The 12,310-nt window shown below is 40.5% G+C and overlaps 1 protein-coding gene across 4 annotated transcripts in view; it reads right to left on the bottom strand.

Annotated features, from left to right (window-relative positions):
- Positions 1–12,310, bottom strand: part of MPP4 (membrane palmitoylated protein 4) — a 43,284-nt gene that overhangs the window by 14,078 nt on the left and 16,896 nt on the right. Inside the window, exons 12-17 of one of the 4 annotated variants that reach the window (XM_028510465.2) lie at positions 10,503–10,567; positions 8,501–8,518; positions 5,372–5,410; positions 3,105–3,125; positions 1,830–1,844; positions 571–612 (exon numbers count right to left, since the gene is read on the bottom strand). In XM_028510465.2, the coding sequence (XP_028366266.1) occupies positions 571–612; positions 1,830–1,844; positions 3,105–3,125; positions 5,372–5,410; positions 8,501–8,518; positions 10,503–10,567 (200 nt within the window). The remainder of the gene's footprint in view (positions 1–570; positions 613–1,829; positions 1,845–3,104; positions 3,126–5,371; positions 5,411–8,500; positions 8,519–10,502; positions 10,568–12,310) is intronic. The other 3 variants (XM_036023065.1, XM_036023066.1, XM_036023067.1) reach the window with 3 other exon arrangements.

Raw genomic sequence — 12,310 nt, 5'->3', positions numbered from 1 at the left:
ATCCTGTTCGGCCTACCCAATGGCTTGGCGATTAACTATTCTGGATTGGATGCAGAAAGGTGGCCCCATGTCTCGTTTCTAAACTCCCCCAATGATTCCAAGGAGCACCAAGCCTGGAAACCAACATCGCACTTGGCAGACCCTGCAGCCTGGCCCCTCTCCCACTGGAGGAGGAAGCCCAATGCAGGCTTAAACAAGCGGTGCCTAGTCCTTCAGAAAGCTCTGCCCAGCTGGCAGAATATGAAAAGGTGGCCCTAAAAACTAAGTTTAGTGGTCAGAGAATTGGTGTCTTTAGAGTAAGATACACATGTTATGGAACTGTCTGAAAGAAAACAAAAGATTTATATTTGATAAATAAGAAATATCTTGTGGAAACCAGATGAATAACAATAAATGATCAACATATCACAACAGGGAGCCCTTCTCCTTGCAAAAAGATAGAGGGAAACCAGAACAAGGAACAAGTTTGGAAATGTCCATCAGCAAAACAAGCTTTCAGAAGAATGTCAGGTTGGTATGACTATAACTTAGGAAATGATGAAGACCCACCTCTTATTTATCCGTACCTACCGATAAAGAACTTTTGACCGTAGCCAACAAATTCCTCCTTGTCTGGAACACAGAGAATGGCAGGAGCAGAATAGGTGGAGGAGGAAGAGAAGTTTACTTAGAACAGATGCATGAAATTATCTCCAAATCTCAGTGACGCTATTCCAGTAGATGGCAGCATAGCTGTGTTAGCCCTGAGTGGCTTATTGAGGAATGTCCTAAGCACTTTCCACCCTATCACGGGTGCCAGACTGTACGGAGACACTCTTCAGAATTGTAACATTACACTGAATATATTCTATTTAGCATGGTTAGGAACAAAAACCTATTTTAGACTTATGTAAAGTTATAAGAAAGATTGAATCACGGTAAAAACTTAAAAATTGGGTACACATTTTAAAACATGCCCAAAGTAAACCGATTTTAAAAAAGAACAGATAAACTGGCTTTGGCTATAACTTGTAGATATTGATTTCTGTGGGCCCTATAATTATCTTCTTTATTAGAGGTGGGTTTTTATTTTCTCCCTTAGTAAAATAGTTCCTTCTGTATAATCAGTATTTGTTCTACAGCTGCCAATTATTTTGTACTGTCCAAGAATGTGTGAGATAAGGAGTGAGGAAAACTGTGCCCAGTGGCTCTGAAACTCCTGTCTCTGCTTTCACTGGGGGCTCAGAAAAATTGTCATAAACTCCAGGAAAAAATTATAGAAATGTCATTTCTAAATTACTTTTTACTAATATATATTTCTCTTCACTTATACAACTTTGTTCTGATCATTGAAAAATTACAGAGGGAAGTGCGGAGGATTGGGTGGGTGGGCTGGAATGAGAGTAAAAGGGAGAAAACTGTACTTGAACAATGATTAAAATAAAAAAAAAGAAAAATTACATAAAGAGCATTTGTTCATAGAATGAACTGACACATATAATCTTTTTTCTTAACCTTTGTTTTTGTTTTTAAAAAACACATTTTAAAACATTGGATATAAGGAAAACACACCTTATCAATTTCATCTCTGGTAAAGTAAGCACAGTTTTCTAACTGAAATATGTCAGTAAATTTTAAAGGACATGTTTACTTAGGGATATATTCATCCAGCTGAATTTCTTTAATTGTTTATTTAAAAATATTTTCAATGAAATTGAGTATTTCATCACTAATTTCACCCTTTAACATCATGTGTCTTAAAATTTATTATGTCAAGTATTCACTTTGAGGCGCTTGAAAGACCTTAAGCATAGCTTTATTTGACTTACCCAGCAAACAAAAACAATTACCTTCTGAAAGTTCCTCTGGATATTTGGATAAGTGTAAAAAAAAAAAAGACATGAAAAAGTTAAGCCTTTGGGGAGATCAAGGCAGCCATCAAATAAAGGCAAACGACAAGTTAGCCATTTGTGTGCCCCTTGGAGAAAGTGGTAACTTGTGTGAGTCCTGGCAGAACAGCACACAGCGGGGGCCCCAGAAACTCACTTGCCCTGACTGCTGTTCTGGGGACAGTGACCTATTCTGCAAGTTGCGTCTCTGGACTCTCCCTGAAAGCTTTTTATCCATGAAGACTCCTCTCTGCTTGGCATAAAATGAGGCTTGGAAGAGATAAATTATAGGAAAGGAATTGATGTGAGCCTCCACTCTTCTTGTCCACCAGAGGCTGAAGGGGCTGCGGTCCTGTGAGGCGGGGTAGGCGCTGCAGTGGCCTCTGGCCTGAGCCTCCTGGTTCCTTACCCTTCCCTGGGCCGATGCACACAGCGCCATCTCCAGCTGGCCCCTTGAGGACAGGTGAAACTGAACATGCACATTTATTTGTATATGGTAAGAGGAAGAGAGAAATCATCTTAATTGAACTAGGGATAGTATGCCAAAGCAGTTATAGGCTGATGAAATGGAGCAAATGAAAGACCCCACTACTCTGTGGGATCTATGTTTTCACAAATGATATCGACATTATTTTGAGGGACAGACACTCGATGATACCATGTGTCATCAATAATAACAAATAACATATTAAAGAAAAAGAAAATAATTGATTCAGTTTTCATACCTCACTTTCCAGCTTATTTACTATCTGAGTGGAGTAGACAGACTGTGTGGAATAAATTATTCAGTAATTGCAAAATGATATCTTTATTCTGTTCAAATGTTTCTCTTTATAATAACTGTCTTCTAAACCACCAGTCTTTTCATGTTAGTCTTATGAAAACTTACATAACTGTTGTATATCAATGAACTGCTCACTTATATTTGTAATGAGCTTCATTCAGCAGGAAATTCAGAACATTGTGCAGGATGGTGTCAGAGACGGCAGGATCCTAGCATTGCAGATCCCTACCAGTTCAAGGCCGGTAGTGCCCATAATCAATTGACAACCGAAAATGCCCTCAGAGTTCCCAAATGGCCTAATGGTTATGGTGAAATTCACATCTCACAACTAAGCTGTTGGTAAATTTAAACAATTATTGTATCATATCCCTAAATATGTGTTTAAATTACACCAGCATCTAAAATACTATATACATTTTAAAATCAGTACCAAATACTCATTTTTTACTTACCAGACTCAAATGTTTCTTCATCTGTACTTTTCCATGGAGGCAAAAACCCAAAAGTGTCATTATATTACTAGCCATCCTGAACCTGTATCTTCACAGTGTGATTTCCTAACCCTATGCTTTTGCACCCACGCCAACTTTTAAATTTTCTTCCTGAATCAAGGCCAAGTCAGTGGTGTCTCTACGGCATGTATAAACCTTCAAGGAGATTGCTGGTGGTAAAAGTTGGGCCATGATGACAAGCAGGGGTGCAGCAGGAGCTTTCAATAAACAAACAAACAAACAAACAATAGGAGAGAATAAATAAAGTAAAAAAGAGGCTCAGAGGGGAGGGAAAGGTGGAATGTCCAGGGAGCTCCCATAGACTGTAGGATGTTGCACAGCTTCGCCTCCAGGGGGCCTGCAGGTGTAGGAGGGATGCTCCCTGCCTAAGCATTGGGGCCCCATAAGCCTGGGCAATGTGGCAAAGAGAAGTATATGAATGGTTTGAGTGTGTAGGCTTGTTTAAGTGACAAAGATGATAAAACCCAACTTTCTCATCAGTTAAAATGCACTCGTTATTGTTTTAAAGAGCTACTAAGGATAAAGAAGCTAGATTCTATATGGAGAGCAGCTTGAGCCATGTAGCATCATCACCAATGCACACACTGTAATGGGGCGTTGCTGTATGCAAGGTGTACTCACATGTGTGAAATGAAGTATCGACAAAGCTATTCAGTGTAGCATTGTTTACAAAAAAAGGACTGCACGTGGGTCAAGCATCTACCAATAAATGATTGCATAAATGCATACTTACTTAGCCAAGAAACTGTTTAAAAAATATGAGGTGGATTTTTATGTACTGAGATGGAGTCATCTCCAAGATATATGATGCTAAGTAAAAATGCCAGGAAGAGAATAGTTTGTGTAGTGTACCATCAAAGGGTATTTGTATTTTTTTAAGGTGAGGATGAGGGTGGAAGAGAGGAGAAAAATATATACATCACTGATTCTATATGCACAGAACACGTCTGGAGGGATTGTGGAAGAACCTGAGAGCATTTACAGCCTCAAGAAAGGAAACTGAGGGGGACAGTGGGGAAAGAGAGGAGCTTTTTACTGAATATAGTTTTGCGTTTTTTGAATTTGAAATATGTGAAAGTATTGCTTAATAAAAGTTTTAAATTGAAATTATAGAAAGGAAAAGAATATTATTGAAAAATTTTAAAGAACAGAATTTATACTTGGAAAAATAAATATTAATATCAGCATTATTCTGTAGTTATTCTAGGAAGTATATGTGAACCTTTGAAATATCCACTATTTAAAGACTTCATGTTGTTCTTCAGTTTCTAAAAACTAGTTTAGCTTATTGTTAAAAACAAGACAATAGTCCCAAAATGGAGTCACTCATGCTATGCCTCACATCACCAAACTGAGACTTACCTTACTTATAATTTGACCTCTCATGGCTGACAGACCCCTGCCATCCCCAAGGGAAAGGGACCAATCCACTCTTTAATAAATGATTGCATAAATGCATACCAATCTTTGCTCTTTCCACTCTTTGCTAGTGTAATTTTCTTGTTCTCACTCCCTTTTGTCCATGAAAGTCTTTCGTTTAGTGTAGCTCCTCAGGGTTCCTTTCTATCTGCTAGGTGAGATGCTCACCAATTCATGAATTGTTGAATAAAGCCAATAAGATCTTTAGGACTTATTGGGTGGAATGTTGATTTTTAGCACCATAAAACCAAGACAAAGGCTTTCCAACTAGTCTCCCAACAAAACCCAAGCGATTCTGGAGGCAATCTTAGTTCTGTCATTGAGTATAAAAAAAATCTTTTCCCAGTTTATAAAAAAATTAAGTATAGAAATATAAAAAGGTTTTATATATTTCTCAGATTTGAAACCTGCTATTTATCTACACTAGAATCCACTATAACATGGCATCAAATGGTAACAAAATACCTATTTTGCTTTTTAAAAATTTGATATCTCAATATTTTATAGTATTTCACAAAGAGCATGGTGGTTCCCAGATACTCCACCTGAATGTTACTGAATGTAACACCTGAGTGTTACTAAGTGTTGCTGTGACTGTTTCCAAGATACTGATTTCTAGAAGGTCGGTTTGGACCTGGAGACATTCCCACAGCTTTGCTTCCCTTCCAAGTGTCAGAACCACGGAACAAGGACAGGGTGGGCATTCATTTCACACAGTTCTTCCAGCGGGAAGGCCCGTGGCCCCTTTGGCTGACTCTGCTTGAGAAACTCTACAGGGGAAACATTACCTGCTTCCACACATTTCTCGTCAATCTTCATGTCGTCCTCTATAAAAGAACATAGAGAAGAATAGAACTCAAAATGTGTTAGAGGGACGAACTCAAAAATCCGTCCCTCTAGGCTTATGCCAATAAAACACAGACCACCTTACAATAATGATACTCTTACAACCATTGCTAACTCAGAGGGATAGAAAGGACTCCACTGTATTAAATGAAAGTATATGATATGGGAAGCTACATGATATAAAATGGTTAAAATTTGAAAAGCAGAAGGCTTTTGAATGCTGGACAAATTATTATAATTTGCCTCTAAGTTTCTGTTTTCTTTCTATAAATGGGAATAGTAATAATACCTACTGTATAGGGTAGAAATAAGTGAGATAATGCATGAAAAGTTCAGGTACCTGGTAAATACTCAATACATGTTAACTATTTTTACCTTTATTTTGGGTATGTATAAGAAAATAAAAGAACATAACTTTTAAAAATCATTCATCCTGATACTGAAAACTCTACAACAGTGATTTTCAACCCGTGTGCTGCAAGAATCTTTGAAACATGTGATAGCTGGCTATCTAGTCAGGAGCAGTGACTTCTTCTCCTTTAGATTGTCAATTTAAAAAATGGCAACAGCCAACACAGTAGCAACAGGTGTGAATGCCCTGCCTTGAACCATAAATACATAGGTCAAATAATAGAGTTGCATCTTATTGATCATGCTGCATGATAAGGTTGCATCTGGTTGGTTAATTCTTGGTACCAGAAATCCTTATATCCAAATACAGACACCTGAATTTTTAAATTGCCACTTCGGAGCAAAAAAGGTACGTAATTACTATTATTTTTGTAAATTAATCAAAATTATACCTGTTTTTTTTTTGTCAGATCAGTTTTTTGGTGTGCTGCAGAATTTCAGTCACTACTTTATGTGTGCCATGAGATACAAAAGATTGAAAATCACTGCTTTACGACATGACCCAAACCCAACTGTAGGGCTTTTGTCCACTTCTCTTCCTCACATATCTCATGCTCCCATTAGAAAAGGTATTGCTGGTTCTTCCTCTGTGCCTGTACTTATGCTGTTCCTTTTGCCTGTGATGCTTCAAACTCCATCTCAAACACTGATCATAATTAATAACCTTGCCATAGACAGAATGGCATTTTCTTCCTACAACCTTGAGCTTTCTGCTACTAAGTGTCTATCTACCTTGTAATAGAATCATTTGGGCCTTTGCCTTATTTACTCTTCTATATAGCTCCTTGAAAGTGGAAATGTCTAACTTTTTGCATACTTTGCAGACCTTCATACAGAGTCTTGCACATAGTAATCACATTAATTATATATTAAACTGAGTTGAAGCTACCTTTTAATATCAAATTAGTGATTTGAATATATATTCTGAAAAAATATCTTTTTTATTTCAGCACTGTACATCCTGTGCCTAGACAGTGGCCAGCACTCCCCCAGTGATCAGTAAATAGTGGTTTAATAAATGTCTTATCTATGTTCTAAAAGTCTATATTATACTCTCTATAATAAACTGTAATATTATAAAGTGGCACTTGTCACTACCTTAAAAAGGCACATCATTAATTAATGCTTTTAAAATAAAATATTCAATATGAAAGATTTTCTGAAATAATAGTATTTTATAGAGGTAGGGACACAGACAAACAAGCAACTAGCTGAGACTTTTGACAGTGTCATTCAATGTCTTATATTCATTTAGAGATTATTTTCCAGATTAGTAACTTATAACAATAATGAATTCATTGGTTCCTAGGACATAACTAGAGGTTTGTTTTTTTTTTTTAAGGCAAACAAAAATTACATTGTCATTCCTGTTTTACAGAGGCCAGCAGTGAGTCTACTGTACAGCACGAGTAGTCCTGATTTTTCACATTTGTAGCTCTGTGAGCTAATAGAGCCACTGATTGTACTCTCTCAAAATTGGCAATTCCACATGAGTGGCTAGGGCTGCTGTTATGGACTCATTTGTGCACCTCCCCCCCAATTCATTTGTTGAAGTCCTAACCTCATTTGGACACCCAGCTTTCAAGGCTAAGGTTAAGTGAGGTCATAAGGTTGGGGCCCTAATCCAAAAGAATTAGTAGTCTTACACAATAAAAAGAAGAGAAGTCACCAGATCTCTTTTTTTCTCTCTTTTTCTCTTTGTGCATTTACAGAGGAAAGGCCATGTGAGCACACAGAGAGAAGGTGGCCATCTGCCAGACAGGAAGAGAGGCATCACCAGAAACCAACCCTGCCAGGACCTTGATCTTGAGCTTCTGGCCTCCAGAATAGTGAGAAAATAAATACCAGTGCCTGCTATTTGAGCCACCTAGTCTGTGATATCTTGTTATGGCAGCCCGAGCAGACTGAGACAGTGGGCCCTTTACCACCAAGACCACAGAGGCCCGGCCCTCTCCAAAGGCCTGCCCATGCTCCTCCGTCCCCCTTCCAGTGAATGATGAAATGGTGGCCAAGGGGACTGCTCTTCTCATTTCTCTCTCTTCTCCTCAAGCAGATAGCACTTGACTTTCTTGCTTTTGTGAGTGTGTGTGACGGACATCATGGGTCACCGGGGTATCTGAGCACAGAGAAGGGCAGAGGTAATAACAGGAGGTCCCACCTGCCCTTGGGGCAGGGCCCTCAGACAGACAGAAGCTCCAACCCAGACTGCAGTACTTGCAACTTCTGACAATGCTCTTCTTACCTTCACTGAAAAGACTGAACCTCAATCTTTTCATCCATAAAATGGGAATAATAATATTTTCTTACAGGGTTACTTTGGAAACAATGTGTATAAAGCACTTGACACAAAACAGAGGAGCAATTTCATGACTTTTGTTGAATTCTTGCAATGCGCTGTGTTAGACTCTGGGACTGCACACCATAAGTGTTGGTTCTCTTTTGTCTCATTCCTCTCAGTGTTAGGACAATTACATTGTGTGTATATGTGTTCTTTTGAATGACATCTTTTTATAAATTAGGGTATTAGTAGCTAGAATACTACTACTAGGTACATAGTAAAAGCTTAATAAATAGCGGAACTGAATTGAACAGAATGAGAACTATAGGAAATTTCTAGGAGACTTTGGAGATGAGGGTTTTTTCCAAACACTATTTCTTACCTTCTTCCATAGATGTCACTGCACACAGACAAATGATTGAAGCAAAGAAAGAGAGAATGAGACAGACAGACAGAGAAAATGCATATATTAGTCTATGCTCAGCTTCTCAGATTAACTTACTTAAAATAAGAAAAGCAAAGTACCAAAATTATAGTAATTAATATTCTGGACTTATTCTGTAGTAATTTAGTAAAGATTTAATAACAAAATAAGTGAATAGCCTATAGAACTAATATATTTATGAGCCTTGTTTTTAAAAAATGGCGGTCTACTTGTTTCTGGCAAATTCTACTCCTTTTCACCCCAATAAGCTATAAAACATTGCACCCTACTTCCTTCTGAGCTAATATGCTTAGTATAGCATGTTTTAGAAACTAGTGTCTTGACTGGAAAGAAGGAAGAGAAGGCGGAAGAAAGGAAAGAAAGAAGGAAGGAGGGAAGGAAAGAAAAAGGGATGACAATCCTAACCGACTTTCAGTAAATAACTTTTAAATAACCATCTGCAAACTAACATAGTCCTGGAATTGTTCAATAACTCTTGATTTTAAAAATGTCTAAACCCTTTGACTCAGTCAACTGCTCCTGAGATTTCTCTTTCTTAAGGTAACACTTAAGCAGAACAGGAAGATAATAAAATTATATTTATTGCAGAATCATTTACAACAGTTAAAAAGGAAAGAAATGATCTAATAGTTTAGAAAATGATCATGCCCCATCTGAAACCTCCCTGTGAGAGGCAACCCTTTTGGTCAGTGGCTCCGGCCCTGGTGTTCCTGGACTCAGAGATCTGTGAGGATAGTAGTAGGGTCTGCAAGCTCTTTTCAGGACGGATTTTCAAAACCTCTGATAAAAATTGCAGTCAGGCCACTCGAGCAAATTAAGTGTAAACCAGTGGCCAGACTAATTCCCAGGTGCTGATTAGAAACTTTATTAGCATTTCCATGCGTCTTTGAGGATTGAAATAGAAAAATGAATCAAGGAAGTGTTTCAATCTGGTTTGGTAAAGAAACTTTTTCAAAACACAGGGACACAATTAAAATATCACTATGAAAATTATACCTTAAAATGTTTCTGATAATATGTTAAGACGAAATAAAGATAAAAAGTGGTATTGTAGCTGTTAACTACAACCATGCAAACTATATTTTCAAAACTGGAAGGTGGAATAAAAATACAGTCAATGTGAAGAATTATAAGAGTGTTTTCTTTTTTAAATATGTCTCCGTAGTTTTCATTTTATCTCTTTGAGAGAAAAAAAAGATAAAAAAAATGATTTCTGGCTTAGAGAATTGAAAAATAAAGTGAGGATTCTCCCTGGTCAAATCTGACTCCAATGCCAAGTTGTCTTCTCTGTGCCCCTTGCCCTCCTCCAGGCGCCCCATCCCCTTGGATAACTGCTTTCTGGAGGCCTGTGTGAGGGCCGCTTCTGACTGGCTTTACTCTGTGAGTTCCAGCCGGGCTCTGCAAGCTGCAGCACCCTTTGGGAGGCAGTATGGCATTTGCTGCCATGGATCCCTTTACTAAGCATTCCTCCCCTGACATCTGGATGATACTGCCTAGCAAACAAATTACGTTCATTAGGTGATTACTCGGTCCCATGTTTATTCATCGAAGGCACGCACAACCATTAATCAGAGCTTCTGAACAGTGCAAACTTTAACCGCCCTAAAGAGAACCTGTATGAAGGTTGGCGTGCAGCTCTGCAGCCTAGCCTGCCAGTGCATGCATGCGTGTGCTCGCCTTAGAGATCTCAGAGGACTTTGTGTGTGGAGTGATCCCTGAAGGTGTCACAAACACAAGAACATGTGCATTTTCATAACCTGAAAATTCTTCTAAGTCCAAGGAATGAATGTCAATGGTAGGATTTCAGATGGCTGTCTGGTTATTGGGGGGCAGTGGGGACATTTAAAGACCCTCTCTTGGGCAGGAAGCCAGCCTTGGGAGAGAGGGAGCCAGTTTCCCCAGGGCGCACACGCTGGGTTCGAGGGGGCGGCACACTCACAGATGGTTGATTTGAGGTGGGTGTCAGGCTGGTATGGCTGAGACCACCAGAACTCTCGTTGCTTCCTAAGGGGGGAAAATACACTATGAGGAGAAAAGAATCAACCCAGGTAAACCCAAGTGAAATAGACCCAGGATTCCAGGCTAGAATTTTCCTAAAATTCTGCTGCCTCCACCCAAGTGTAAAAGATTTCTTCTCCAAACATATGGTCAAATACCTTCTCTAAATACACAGGCTTCCCCCCGCCCCCGCCGCTGCTTCATGGGTTATTTTTGGAGCCTCACTGACTTAAAGTGAAAATCTGGCGGGTGACCAGTAGTTCACAGGCCACAGACTTCAGAAGGGAGCCATGGCACCCTGCCCCCTCGGCTCGCTACCCTGGTCTCCTTAGAATTTTCGTAGCATGTTCCCGTTTCCCTCGCAGGCTGTGGATGCCCTCTACAGTTCCTTGAGAGACACAGGATCTCTGTGCCCTCTGTTGTTCCTTATTTGGGCACTAATCCAGTAAACCTGCCATTGCTGTGTGCTCCTTGCAGGACCCCCACCAGGGCATGCTCACCGCATTTTGCCTGTCATGAGCCTAGAATGACTAATCTCATTTGGCCTTTATCCCTGTTCCTGTCCTCGGCCCCCAAAGCCCAGGTCATCCCTTATCCTCCACACGCTAATCCCTGAAGCCCATTCGCACGCCCCCTGGAACTCCAGTAAACAAACCTCCAGCAAAATCAGACCTCCACTCAGCCTCTTCTCTGCCTGAGCTCTTTAGAGAACGTAAATTCTAGCTCTACCTAAAACCCAGGTCTCTCTGAGTTCATGGCTTCCCCTGCACCTTTCAAGGGGAAACTGGGTTGTCTCCCACTCCTAGTGGTGTGCTGGTCCGGCAGCTCTGGGGCAGGGGAGCCCTGAAGTGTAGCTTCTGCCAACTTCTCTAGCGACAGTACTGTTACGTGGCTGGTTTTAAGCCGCAGCGCTGACTTCTCTGACCACGGATGTGAGAAGCGCACGGGGCGAGCTCTGGTAGCTGGCTCCAGTGCGCCGCTGCCCATGGGCTGGGCGTGTGGGGTCCCTGTCCTTGCTCCTCATGGCCATCCCCAGACCATGCTCCCTCTTCCCTAGAATCCCCAGCTCCTGACTGTTACTCCCCCCACTTTCCTGGTAACCATTCCCAGATTACTGCTGCTCGCTCTCATGCTCTCAACACTGTTGTCATAATTACTGATGGTTTTATTACACCCTGGCCTCTCCGTTCCTTGATCTCCTTTTTCCCAAAGCCCTTCCCACCTTCTACCTCAGCCTCCCACTGTCATACCCTAGAACCTTCCAGAACCAATAGCTGCAGTTCCTCCATAATTTCAATTCCCAGCATCCCTTTCTTTCACCAACATCTCCTACCTTCCCAACCCCGATAATCTGTTGACCCCATGGGAGCTATAATCCATTGACCTTTCTAGGACCTTTCCACTGACCCTTACCTCCTCACCTCCCTCCTCAACAGCTTACACATCATGTTCCTTCATTTCAGTCACTCCCTTGGCTCTTTCTTGACTTACTGTTAAATCCAACCCTGTCTTACCTGGCCCTGTCCCCAAGGAAACTGACCAGAGTTACTTCACATTTATGGCCTTTACCCTTCAGGGGCCCCTGACTGTTGATCACACTGTATTTACCTAATCCCTTTGTTCTCCAGCTCTCATAGAAGCTTTCCAAGCTGTCTCCCCTCTCCCTCCCCATACCTCCTGACCCACCCTGACTCTCAGCTTATGGCATTTACTCTTTGGTCACTGAGACAATGCAGCAGTTGGACGAGA

The sequence above is a fragment of the Phyllostomus discolor genome, chromosome 4, assembly GCF_004126475.2.
Source record: "Phyllostomus discolor isolate MPI-MPIP mPhyDis1 chromosome 4, mPhyDis1.pri.v3, whole genome shotgun sequence".
Taxonomy (NCBI): Eukaryota; Metazoa; Chordata; class Mammalia; order Chiroptera; family Phyllostomidae; genus Phyllostomus; species Phyllostomus discolor.
Note: the sequence above shows the minus strand (reverse complement) of the source record. Positions and strands in the feature narration are given on the sequence as shown.